Below are 13,432 nucleotides of genomic sequence, written 5' to 3' on the forward strand. Positions count from 1 at the left end.
ATCCTGGCCTACTCATTGAGATAAGGAACATGGGAGGCACACCAACTGGCCATCATCTTAAGAGTTGGTTGTGAGGGGCATGAAACAACACAGAAACTTGGTAAAATACTTTTCAGAATTCCGACATGAAGCATATGAACTGGGAAGCCTCCTTTTCACAGTTCCTTACCATCACATCACCTTTGGCCTCAAAGAGAGAGTGCAAAGCAAATTCAGAATTGGTCCCTCCACCTGGCAACGCACTGGAACAGCACAAATTCAGGAGATTCTCCACTGTTGGGAACAAAGAGAGGCCACTGCATCAGAAAGAGCTCAGGGTCACCGGAAAGACAAACCGATCCTGGAGCCAGAGGCCCCCGGGAGAGGATCCAGCCCTTCCTGCCCAGTTCTTCCCCTGCTGCCAATACCTCTTTGCTGGAAGTCGTGGTTTTCCAGCTCTGGCCAGGGCTTCCATACCAGTGTGGCCTTGTGTGTGTCCTGGGCCAGGGCAGAGACATCCTGGAGTTCCGGGATCTCCGCTTGGAATCTCAAGCCAATGTTGATGCGTCTTTAATCACAAGAAGAAAAGCAACAGTGTGGTCTTCAATTTGAGACCAAGGGCAACTGTCAGGGACTTGAAAAAGAAGGAAGCCGGTTCCTTCTGCAAGAAGAATGCAGGGGCACTTCCTCACAGGGTGATCTGAAGATTCCAGGCGTGGCCTTTCCACTGGGATAAGGAATAGCTTTACGATTGGGGAGAGATGCTGTGGGGAGCAAGGGAGAAGCCTGCCTGGGGCTTCAAAGCTCCCTATAACTGGGAGAGGGAGGGTCCTAATTCCAAGGGAACGGCTGCCCAGAGCACGGCCGAGGGTACCACTTAACCCAATGGGACAAATACAAAGTGCTTATTCCATTTTTTAGCCCTTTCAGACCACGTTCACATAAATGATCCCATCTGAACCTCACCAAGACCTGTGATGTAAGCAAGGCAGTGATAATTATTCCTACTCAATAGATGAATTAACTAAAGCTTAGAAAGGTTAACGTGATCAAGATCAAATAACAAAACGGTGCTGGAACCAGGTTTCCTGATTCCTGACTCAATCTACTCACCACTCTACCATCTGGCCTCTTCTGTGCTTATCCATGAAAATAACCAGCTTTCTCTTCCATTATACCCCCCAACTCAATTACTCAACAAGGCCACTTGGAGGATCAGCTAAGAATCTTAGGGAGGGGCTGGGGGATCAAGGGCATTTGGATGGAGCCTCGTGGAGAGCTAGGCACCCTAAGACAGATGTTTCAATGTCACTGGGGATGTGAAGGCATGCGGCCCCAACCAAACTGGCTCACGGAGCCACAGATGGGGACGCCTGGTTCTCCAAACACAAGGCTCCTTGCTTTTAATGTGTTTAGTCTTTAGAAAAGGCCTTGACATACTGGCAATTACAGGGAAACAACAGTACTTGAGAAATACCACGATCCTACATTTTTTACAACTTCTTGCCCAGTGGCCACTCTGATCCCAGAAGCACTAGCTACACTTCTCAAAGCTCCCCATCCCTTTTCTAGGCTGAGGCTTCTGTTCTAAAGAATAATTGGCTTTTCCTTACGGTTCGACATCAACGGTCTGCTCTCCAGGCCCTGGGGTGACTGTCACGTTGCTGCCATCGATGCTGTCTGAAGCACAAAAACCAGGGGTCACTGGTCAACAGGGAAGGGTACTGAAGAAACTAAATGAGCAGTTACCTAAACAGTCATGACAGGGCCCCTCTCCTACCCAACCCATGCCAGAGTTACCCCAGCAGTCTCCGAGGAGTTGGATGGAATGTGGAGCAACATGGCTTAGCGTTTCCCCACTTCTCACACAGGGTAAGGAGTGGCCAGCTGCCCCACTCTGGTCTGCTAAGCTTTTTATTTATTTATTTTTAAAATTATTTAAAAATAATTTTTGGCTGTGTGTGCGGGGCCTGTGGGAGCCTAGTTCCTCGACCGGGGATTGACCCCAGGCCCTCCGCAGTGAAAGTGTGGAGTCCTAAGCGCTGGGCCGCTAGGGAATTCCCCTGTTAATTTGTCTTATTTCTATGAAACTATTCTTGCTCCAGAAAGAGATCCTGGCTACAGGCCTCTCCTGCTTGATCTTTTTTTTTTTTTTAAATAAATTTATTTTTTATTTATTTTTATTTTTAGCTGCATTGGAGCTTCCCTGTGGTGCATGGGCTTTCTCTAGTCGTTGTGAGCGGGGGCCATTCTTTGATGAAGTGCGCAGGCGGTGGCTTCTCTTGTTGCGGAGCACGGGCTCTAGGCCCGTGGGCTTCAGTAGTTGTGGCACACGGGCTCAGCAACTGTGGTTCGCAGGCTCAGTAGTTGTAGTGCATGGGCTTAGGCGCTCCGCGGCATGTGGGATCTTCCCGGACCTCGGCTCGAACCCGTGTCCCCTGCATTGGCAGGCGGATTCTTAAGCCCTGCCCCACCAGGGAAGCCCTCCTGCTTGATCTTTACACAGCATGCAAAATGTGAAGGTGTGGTCTTGCATATAATCCCATTTGTACATCTACTTAGTACATTTATTTTTTTATTTTATTTTAATTTTTTTGCGGTACGGGGGCCTCTCACTGTTGTGGCCTCTCCCGTCGCGGAGCCCAGGCTCCGGACGCGCAGGCTCAGCGGCCATGACCATGGCTCACGGGCCCAGCCGCTCCGCGGCACGTGGCATCCTCCCAGTCCGGGGCACGAACCCGTGTCCCCTGCATCGGCAGGCGGACTCTCAACCACTGTGCCACCAGGGAAGCCCCTACTTAGTACATTTATTTTGGGTGTCTTACACGGTTATCCACAACACACTTCAACTGTTTTTCCTTATCCCAAAGAAACACTGATTATCGCTCTACGTGTTAGTCTCCGCGGCTAGACTGTGTTTCCCCTGAGAAGTATCCTAATTATTTCTAGCCCCTAGCACATTGCCTGGTACACAGAATCGAGCCACCGCCAAGGTCTGTGGAAAACGAGACGACAGAACGCGAGGCCTCCTGGGGCAGCACCCAGCACAGTCGGGGCGCCGCCCCTGAGGTAGCGGAGGCGGGGACAGGGGCGACTCACTGGGGCGGCAGAGCAGCACGCGAGGCGTGGGCGTGAGGGGCGTGAGGGGCAGCTGCGGATGCGCGCCGGCGCCGTGGCCGGAGATGAGCACGTTGCTGAAGAGCCCCGAACCCTGGCGCACCGGGCTGAGCATGGGCGGGGGCGTGTAGGGGGGCAGCTCGTGGGCGGGGTCGAGGAGCAAGTGGTCGCCCAGGACGCGCGGGGAGCGCAGCTGGCTCTGGTACAGGGTGGCGCCAGAGTGCGAGGCGGCGAGGTTGGGCGTGTAGGAGGGCGGAGGCGGGATGAAGAGCGGCTCCGGCCGGTGCCGGAACTTTTTCTTCTCCGGCGCGGTCTTGAGGGCTTCCTCAGCTTTGGCCAAGCCTGGCTGATGCTTCTTGGGAATTTCCTACAACGGGAAGAATGATCCGATTCAAATACTTGGGCTTTTCCCACAGGCCCTTTCCACAGGCTGAGGGAAGGGGGACTGCTGTCCTAACGGGGACCCCTCCCCCCTTCCACTCGTCTGACCCCAGCATCCTCCGCCTTCAGAAACGGCCACATCCACTTCAGACAAGGCGAGATCTGGCGGCTTGATTAGGGAGAAAACTTTGGTTTTGGAGGAAATCCCTCATGTCTGGAGAGGGATGGGGGTGGTAGGAATAGTGGGTGGGCAAGAAAGAATATATTCACATTCTTTATTGCTTATCACTGCATTCCCATCTGGTGAGTGGAATCCAGCTGAGAGGGCCCTTTAATTCCCCACTGCTCCCCGGGGACTGACATCGGGGACAGATAACACATGTTCTGAGGCGGCGACAGAAGAATCTATTCAGGGAAGCTGGGCAGAGGCTGTGGGGCAGGAAGAGGGGGTCAGGCCTTGGCCAAGGCTCCCAGGGCCAGTGACCTGCACTGGGCTCTTCTTCAAGGTAACCTTAGGGTTGAGGAGAGCCATCCCGGATCTCTGAGGCCCGTCTCATGTGCTCTCCTAGACGTGGATCTGGTGAGCCTCCCCGCCTCACCACCCCTCATTACTGCTCCCAGCACTGGTGGCTTATCTGTGGCAAACCCTTCTCGTAGGTTGGTTTCCTGTCAGCAGGGTTAGTTTATTTTATTCCAGCAGAACCAAGCATCTTCTGGAAGGAAGATCTGCCACATGGATACAGATATACTAATAAGTAAACACACGCACGGAAAGAGATAAGCAGGGCATGCCAAAGCCAAACACAAACAGTCTTGGTTGTGTGCCAGCATCAGCCCAGAAAACCCGAGAGCTGGGTGCGGCTGGAGAGGCAGCCGTGCGGTTGGGAGGGGCTGTGAGGATACCTGCAGAAAAGTTCTGGGCAGTCTGTGGTCCCCTCCCAGGCCCTGCAGGCCAGTGCTCGTCACAGCTGTGGTCCCTGGCAATCCCTGTGCCCAGGGTGGCGCCTGAGTAGGAGGCAGCAGGGGGTGATGGGAAGGGTCGGCCATGGTCACGTGACCAGCCTCCTCCAGGCCATGTGACCTGCCCCAGTCACCCCTCAGCTCTGGGCTCCTCCCCCTCAGGGCCCCTTCTGCTGCCTTCAGCACTTCAGGCTGCCCCGCGTGTCTCTCCCTCAGCTTCATCATCTTCTGGGGTGCCGTCCCAGCCCCTAGGAGGGGAGTCTAGGGAAGCAGAAAGGTGAGGAAAGGGGAAGGGGCAGCGGGGACCCCCAGGCCCCCGGGGGGCTCTCCTTAGGTCAGAGAGCCCCAACCTGCTTCCTTTCCCCACCAGGGGGCTCCTCACCACCTGAGGCTGAGGTGGAGAGAGGGGTCTGAGGAATGGGAAGAAGGTGCACGTGCCCCCAACTTGGGGAGCCATCCTGACACTTCACATCTGGTTCCTGGGTAACGGATGGGGTCACCTGAGGACCCCGAGTGACTTCAACCCTGCACTGGGATCCAGACCTCTGACCCCAGGGCCAAAGGTCCCTTTCGGGCTCTCTCTACTTGAGCCTCTGCGTTCTGTTACAACAGCTCTATTCTGGGACTTTCCAATCCTCCAGGCAAGGCTCTGAGACCCTGGGCCAGGGAAGGCCCCCGCAATATCAGACCTGGATGTCAGGTGGCAGGAAGCATTTACAGAGTTCCAGCCAAGCTGCAGACAGGGCCAAGCGCTGAGGGGTTTTAAAAGCTCCCCAGAGAGGTGACAGTCACTGAGGAGGCCAACACCACCCCCGCCCCCCAAACCCAGATCAGGGAGAAACTGAAGTTCTGGGAGGGGAAGGGTCTCGGCTGGCTGCATCCCAGATGGCTAGGAGCAGAGTGGGGATTAAAACACAGGGCTCCTACCTGGACATTTTGATTTCTTTGTATTAAGTGTCAGGACCTTGCTCACACTTACTCAAGCCCTACCTACACGCTTCCATATCGGCTTATCTCCTCACAGTCTGTCTCTCACCCTTCCCACAAAACCAAGTTCACCTCTGCCTTGGAACTCCCCTCATGACGATCTTCTGAGCTAACTCACATCAAACTTCCCTTGCCTCATCCCAGTCCCTAATGACCTTAGCTCCCCAGGTATGTCCCCCACCAGCCACACGCAGGGCATTGCTGCCTTGCTCTGTCTTGAACTGGGGCGGGGCTGCTGCCTGGGGCTCTGACCCCTGTGTGACTACGATCCTTACTTTCTCCAGCTTCAGGCTGAGAGTTTCCAAAGGGTAGAAACAGCATCCCTCCCACCAAATGAGGAACTTCCCTGGGCAAAGAGGGGGCTTGGCCGTGTCGTTTCATCTCTCTGCCTGTTGCTGGCCCCCAAGACCTGCCAGCTGATGAGAATCCTCGCCTCCAGAGGTTCTCCACCTGTCTTTCCTCTTTTGAGCCCTGATATTACATAGAAAACCAAAAAGGCTCTTTCTGGATTTTTCTAGTTCTCTTAATTATCCTCCTTATCCCTATTCTGGCCCAACCCCACTCGTGTCTCCTGGAATCCCAGCAGCTGCCTATTCTGTGAGGACAAATGTGACTCAGCAGCTACTCTGTGGGGAGGGGACAAATCTGATGTAGTGAATGGGTTACAGACTCCCCAGGGGAGGGGCGGAGGGAGGGAGAGAGGGGGAGAGGGACAGAGAGAGAGAGAGGGACAGAGAGAGAGAGAGAGAGAGGGACAGAGAGAGGGAAGGAGAGGGAGAGAGCTCTCTGTCCCAGAGCCAAGCTAAGCTGCTTGGGTGATGTGCTCGGAACTTGAGAAAGAGAAGAACGGTGAATAAGAAACACAAATCCCTTTGCTTTCTTGAGATTGGGGGGTGGGTGTCTCAGGGGAACGACTTTGGGAATCTTAACGAATCCGGTCCTCTGAGGGTATTTATTTACACAGGGGTGATACTGAAAATATTAAGCATGTGGTAAGGCTGACTGACCATCAGAATGGATGCCAGCGCTACTGCCTGGAGGACCTGCTGTGCCAGGGGTTGCCTCTTTGGTTGCTGGATCTGGGGAGGTCTGGAGATCCTGGGGGAGGGGCCAGGACCCCGGGCAGTAGCTATTTATTATCTGGGACAGTACTTCCATATTTTAATAACTGTGATCACCAGCTGAGTTATCACCTCTGTTTAATCTAGGAACATCTTCGGGTCTCTCAGAATCTAACCCAGACCATTAGCCTGGTAGAGTGCCAAGTGTTTACTGGGTGGCACGCAGTGCGGACACGGATGGGATTCCCAAGGTGGCCGCGGGGGGCTCAGCCCGGAGAGGCCAAGCCACGTCTGAGCTCAGGCCAGTGGCCCTGGCAGAGCTGTCCCCATCTCCAAGAAAGCAAAGGGATGTCCCCACCCCAGGCAGGCAGGGCAGAGCAGCAACTCACAGCAGGCGGGTGGGGGGCAGCCCCTTGGGGTGAGTGTGGGGGAGAGAGGGTCATCCTCACGAGCACGGGCATCTCGTCGTCCGACATCGAGCTGGCTGGCTTGTCTCTGGCTGAGGGGGCGGCAGCGACGCTGTTGGCGAAGCCCTGAGAGCTGGGCTTGGGCGGGAGAAGCTTGACAGGGACAGACACGGGCATGACCATAGGCGTGAGGCTTTCCGCCTCGGGTGGGAGCTGCGGTGGCGGCGGAGGCGGAGGCGGCAGTGGCGGCTGAGGCGGAGGCGCCGAGGCCTTCTCTCCTTCCTCCTACACAGACAATAAAGGCTTTGATCCTGGGCTGAGAGCAGCTCTCATGGGGGGGATGCACTTTGCTCTTCCTGAAATGTTCCTGGACATCACGCGTGGGTGACAGAGAACCGCTGCAGGGTGGTTTCCTTCCTGCCAGCCTGAGTCCCTCGGCTCCAGTGATGCCCGTCGGCAATGGACAAGGCACTTGATTTTCTACATTAAAAAATCTTGACCGTGTATCACTTGTATATTAAAACAAATAGTGAAGAAAAATTTTTGTGTGGCTGTCATTGCTTTTAAAGAAAAGGACATGGACTTAGAATCAGACCAAAAAAAAAAAAAAAAACACAAGCTCTTGTGCAGGACCTTTTAATTCTATGGGCCTCAGTTTACTCATCTGTCAAATGGAGGAAAAGCTCTTTTAACTGGCATGGTCGGGAGACGGAGTGACCTGGGTCACATCAAAGTTTTTGGTGAACAGAGTTAATCCCATAGACTTAAATTAAGATTAACAGCATTCAAAGAATTGAGAAAGTTCTTTGAATTTTAATCTAACTCTAAAACTGCATGGGTAGTTCACCACAAGGGTATTCTACTTGGATAATCCTAAGGGCATTTAAAGGTCTTCGGACGCTAGAGTCTACCACTAGTGCCCTGGTGAACAGAAAATGCTGGCTGGGAGCCCGATGGTCACACTAGCTTTCCCTGGCCATTGACTATGGATCTGGAAGGCCCAAGGGACCCTGGTCTTGAGTACTTGAAGAAGCGGAAGTTGAAAACAACAGTGCATCAACATGTTTTCTTTGCTGTCTTCTCCAGGAGCTGGAGAGGCTGGGATCCCCTAAAAGGATTTCTACCACCTCAGTTCTGGACTCTTGTTCATGACGCCAGTGGAAGTGGAGACTGTGTGACCTGGCTGGCTCCCAGCGTCAAAGCTTGAGTACTTTCGTTAGGGAAGGGCTATGCCTCCTCAGGTTCCCCGAGTGGGGCTCACATCACTCTCTGATGGCAGCAAAGCAAAGCAAGCAGCACATGGCCTGGGAAGGACCAGGGGCTGACTCCTCCTCACCTGTTTGAGGCTGGGGGAGGCCCTCATCCCCCCGTGGGACCGCATGTGGCCGTTCAGGGCAGGCAGACTCTTGAACTCCTTCAGGCAGATGGAGCATGTCAGCTTGTTCTTGGCATCAAACTGCTCCCCAAACACTCCTTTTGGTTGGCCACTGCTCAAGGGTAGGACCAAGTGGAGAGGACACACACATTGATGACGGGAAACAGTGACTCATCACAAGACCTCACACCCTACAATGAACCCATTTCATTCATCCAGAGCTCCCATGGCCATGGCCCTACTTGTATTACCCCAATTCCCTTCAGAGAACTAAGCCCAATTTGCAGATGGAAAACTGAGGCTCAAGAGTAGGAAAGGGCGTGCTCAAGATCATGCAAGAGTTGAACCAAACGTCTTTCTTCATTCCAGGCCTTCAGGTGCTGTGTTTTTTCCCACCTCTGGCTTATGACCCTTCTAGAATCAGCTTCGGCTCCCCTCTTCCAGAAGTCTTCCCTTAGACACATGGGTCTCAGTCTTCTGGTTCAGCCTCCAGGTTGCACGTCTTAGTTTGTAAGGTTCTGGCTAAGTCTTTATTTACCAAACCCATGAGGGGAGGAAACAAGACTGTACTATTCACTGGGGCATCCTCATAGCTTAGTGCCATGCCTAGCACACAGTAGGTACTAAATAAATACTCACTGAATGGACAGAGGGCAGAACATGGGCTTTGGAGTCTATCCCAGCATCCCTACTTTCTTGATGTGCAACCTTAAGCTCTCTGAGCCTCAGTTTTCTCATTTGTAAAATAATAATGATAATAATAGTTAACAGTGGTTGAGTGCTTACTGTGTGCTAGGCACATGGTAATCACACCAACCCTCTTGGAGCGACTTTTATTACATATGATATAGAGTAATAATAAGCGCTCAAAAACAATAGCTGCTCTTATTATTCTTATAAATTTCTTTGAGGAATTGACTTTGAATTTGGAAATGAATCATGAGACAGTTCAGGGAAACCTTCCAGTCTCCCCAAATGCCAACAAGCCTCCATGCATCCATCCTACCTTGAGTCAGGGGACCCTGGCTGGGCTCTGCCATCAGGTAGGTGCATCTATTTTGAGCCATGCAGGACACCAGAAGAAAGAAGAAAAAAAAAACAAATGTGTTTCTGATGGGAGGAGTCCTTGAGCGGCGGGAACCCCAGGGCCTGCACACTTCTAGGATTCTTTCCGCTTTCTGCCTCACGCTGACTGGGCTCACAGATACACACGCCCTTGCCCTTCCACATCTGAGGCTTCCAGAGTAATTTCCCCTGATGCTCCCTGGCTTGGGGCCACGGCCCCTCACGGAGCCCCACCAGCCACAAGCCCACTGGGACTCAATCCCCTACCTCCTTCCTTCCTGTTCTCCCTGTCCACCTACTCTGTACACAGACAGGCTCCATTCCCGAATGGAGGGCTGGACGACACAGCCTCACGCTGGGAGACCTCAGCTTTGGCCACGTCATCTTATTCTTATATTCACTAAGTCTCTCAGTTACTACAGGCCTGAGTCTTAAACAAAACAGGGTCAAGGGGACTTTATGCCTGGTCTTCAACCTTCATCGGAGCCCTCTCTCCATCTACCCCAGTCCTATTCAAGGTGCCCTCCTCCCCCGACCTTGTTGTCACTTAAGTGTAGCACTTGGGACATGCCAAGGTCTGAACGGTGCCCGGGACACAGTAGGCAGTTTTGTGATCAAATACACTTTGGAAATAATCAAGGGTTAATAACCGTCACCCTCAGGCTGAATCTGGCCTGCAGACATGGTTTGCTTGGCTGGACTGTTTTAAAAAATCCTAAGAATGTCATTAGATGGGACGTCTGCTCTCTAGTCCACACAGTGCTTATCATCTCATACCAGGCCGTTTTGCTTACTGACTTTACCTGCCTGGATCCTGTGGGCAGCTAAGGTTTTCACCTCTGCAACTACACAAGGTATCCCCTTGGGGAGATGTGCAGTGCACTTGAGCTTATTAAAGGCTCTGAGAAGCCCAGCAGCACTGCAGCCTGTTTCACTTTAAGAAACCCCAAATTTGTTTATCCAGAGAACCCATTCCCCTCCTCCCAGCAATACCCATTCAACGTTCTACGGAACTCCTATTCTGGGCATTAGACTTTGAGATAGGCTATCATAATGTGGTCTCCCTCCCAAAAGGGGAACGATTTCATAGGAAATTCCCTAAGGATACAGACTTAAGGGGCACCAGACACGGTGGTGGTCCCTGGGCACCTGATCAGGCCTTGACCATTACATGCATCATTCAGGACCTGATACGGTGTATTGGCCATCTCCTTAGTGAGATTGTAAGCTCTATGGGCAAAGGACTGAGTCAAAATTGCTTTTGTATTCCACAGCGTCTGGCTAACGTTTGTGGAATAAATAAAGAACAGAAGTGTTGGAAGGGTTTGGAGAGCGGACTGGGCACTGCATAGACGCAGCTCTGGCTGGCCCATGGGCACACTGAGACACCAGGAGAAACAGCCACTGTGAGAATACCTGGGGCCACACGGCACTGGGAGACGGCTGCTGGTGCTGAGGCCCCATGTTGTTGAGGTGGATGCCGCTGGGGGACAGGAGCGGCCGGTGGGGGAGCACACTGCTGACCCGGTTCAGGTCCGAGCTTGCCGGGTCACCCAATCCTGTATCTGGAGGCCCCAGGTCCCCATGGGAGCTCAGCATGGCCTGGGCCTGCCTGTCGCTTGGATAAGTCTTGGGCTGACCGTCCTCAGGCTGCTGGTGCTGGGGCAGGTGGCTCTGCTGGTACATGGGGTGGCCGTAGGGCTGCTGGGGCTCCTGGTAGTAGTACTGGGGCACGGAGCCCAGCTGAATCAGCTGGACAGCGTGCGCCTGCTCCGGGGTGTACTGGTGGGGGTCCCTGTGATAAGAAGGGGGCTGCAGGTGCATCTGTGGCTGCCGCGACTCTGGCAAATGCTGCATCATGGGTGAGGACTGGTAATACTGAGGTATCTGCATCGAACCCTGCCGCTGCTGCAGCTGCTGGGGCTGCGCTGGGCAAATCTGCTGTGGCGGCGGCTGCATTTCTTGCGCTGACATCCGCGGCTGCCCGGCTTGCTGCTGCTGCTGCTGCGGGTAATACTGGTGCTGCTGCAGCTGCTGCATGTGCTGGGACAGCATCTGGGGGGCCTGCAGTGACTGTCCTCCCTGCACTGGCATCTGGGCCAGTGGCTGCTGGTAGTCATAATACGGGTGCCCTTGGCCTGGGTGCGGCCCAACCTGAAGGGCTGGTTTGGACAGCCCGCCACTGAAACCAGGGTGAGGCTGCTGGGGCACCTGCTGGTAGCGGGAAGGGAGAGCCGGTGCTGGGGGCTCCATGGGCTTCTGGGACAGCAACTGGCGGAGGGCGCTTTCAGGGGCTCCGTCCATCACCGCTGACTGGGTGTGCAGCACCTGGGCCATATTGTTGACCTGAATTCGCAGGTTCTGGTTGGCAAACACCTGGGTGAAAGAGTCTAGCTTGTGCAGGACACCGCTGGTGAGCTTCTGGGTCCGGATCTCGCTGGCCTGGGAGTAGGTGTACTGGTAGCCATCGGTGGGCTCCGCCTGGGCTGGAGATCCCCACATCATGTTCGAGTTGGTCAGGTTGCCACGTAGCTGGACATGGTTTCCAGGCCCTGCATGGCCTGCCCACCCTCCCTGCCTTGAGGTGTCCACTTGGCCAAGCGTTTTGGAGCCAACAGGCAAGCCCAGACCATCCCGAGTGTCTTGAGGGAAGTGGGGGGAGATGGGTGATGCCTGAGGGGCATCCATTCCAGCCCCGGGGACTGTATTCCCATAGTTGTGGTTCAGCCCACCGTGGACGCCAAGTGGTGGCTGTTGGTAGAAAAGGTTCTCACCACCGTGGGCCACGTGATTGGTCTTGTACAGTTGCTGATCCCCCATGGTGCCTGCCTTGATCGTGAACGTCCAGCCACAAAACCATAAAAAATGATCAATGACACAAACCCGAAAGGACTGAAACCCTGAGAAGCAGAGAGAAAGCGTCCACACTACTCCACGGCTGACATGTCCATGACTGTGGCTGGAGCCAGGTGTTCCTGTTGGCCTCTACCACGCATGTGCAGGGCCGGGGGATTTACATCCTCACCCGGGCTGAGGTACGGACCAAACACCACGGTGGTGAAGAGATGCTGCTCACAACTGCAAGACAAGATGCAAAGGACAGGAAAGGATTTACTTGGATGTTTTGCAATGAGCTACTGTATCTACCACAACCCATTACGGAAATAAACACAAAACAGGAGCCTGGGTTAGAAATAGCCAGTTTCATACATGTCACTCCTTTACACTGATTCTGCAGATCCTGACCCCCCACGTGAGATATGAACTCTCTTACTTCCAAGCCATCGCTCCATGGCTCATTAGTTCATTGATTCGTTAATTCATTGTTTTGCTCACTGATTAATTCATCCATTCTTCTGGAACCCTGCTATTGAAAGCCCAGCACTATTCTAGGTCCTGTAGGGGATATAAAGAAGCTTAAGACATTCATGAATCAATTCATCTGGTCAAAAAATACTTACTAGACATAGACATCTACTAAGTGCAAGACACAATGCTAGGAAGTCATTAAGACATGGGCCAACTCTCAAGGAGCTTACAGCTAGAAAAGGCAATTGGCCACATGAATAACTACAGTACAAGGAGGAAAGAGATGCATGTAATAAAAAGGTAAAAAATAACAGATAAGGAACTCATAGTCTGGAGAGCGTATTTCTAGCAGAAGAACAGAACCGGAGACAGTTTCAAGGAAAAGCAGTACATGTGTCAGTACACAGCTACCTGCCTCCTTAGGGTCCCTGCTCAGGGAAACATCTGTGCACAGTGCTAACCACCTGGTCGGAAGCCTATGATGTGGCCTGACTCAAAAAAATAGGCTGGGCCGATCAGATCCCCTCTCTTAGAAACATGAACTAGGAAATTTTGAGTGACTGGTCTAGTCTGATCTGAAGCCATACAGGTTCCTCTGTGAACTTCAAACTGGGGTATGTCAACCCCAGGGAGTACATGAAGACTTTCCAAGCACTATACACACACATTCAAAGCTTTAAGAGAATCAATTTCCAGATCCTCAACTTCCATAATAACCCTTTTCTAGAACTGATGGGTGACAGAATTGCAGGACATTTGGTCCTGTCCAAAACATCCAAGAGACATTGGGT

At 53.1% G+C, this 13,432-nt stretch overlaps 1 protein-coding gene across 11 annotated transcripts in view; it reads right to left on the minus strand.

Annotated features, from left to right (window-relative positions):
* Nucleotides 1-13,432, minus strand: part of TRERF1 (transcriptional regulating factor 1) — a 204,984-nt gene that overhangs the window by 28,732 nt on the left and 162,820 nt on the right. For 7 of the 11 annotated variants that reach the window (XM_060307818.1, XM_030870725.2, XM_060307819.1 and 4 more), the window contains 8 exons: nucleotides 10,749-12,410; nucleotides 9,274-9,320; nucleotides 8,229-8,379; nucleotides 6,875-7,177; nucleotides 3,079-3,463; nucleotides 1,593-1,659; nucleotides 408-547; nucleotides 170-273 (listed from right to left, as the gene is read on the minus strand). In XM_060307818.1, coding sequence (XP_060163801.1) covers nucleotides 170-273; nucleotides 408-547; nucleotides 1,593-1,659; nucleotides 3,079-3,463; nucleotides 6,875-7,177; nucleotides 8,229-8,379; nucleotides 9,274-9,320; nucleotides 10,749-12,152 — 2,601 coding nt within the window. In that variant the 5' untranslated portion in view covers nucleotides 12,153-12,410. The remainder of the gene's footprint in view (nucleotides 1-169; nucleotides 274-407; nucleotides 548-1,592; nucleotides 1,660-3,078; nucleotides 3,464-6,874; nucleotides 7,178-8,228; nucleotides 8,380-9,273; nucleotides 9,321-10,748; nucleotides 12,411-13,432) is intronic. The other 4 variants (XM_030870738.2, XM_030870739.2, XM_030870741.2 and 1 more) reach the window with 2 other exon arrangements.

The sequence above is a fragment of the Globicephala melas genome, chromosome 11, assembly GCF_963455315.2.
Source record: "Globicephala melas chromosome 11, mGloMel1.2, whole genome shotgun sequence".
Classification (NCBI taxonomy): Eukaryota; Metazoa; Chordata; class Mammalia; order Artiodactyla; family Delphinidae; genus Globicephala; species Globicephala melas.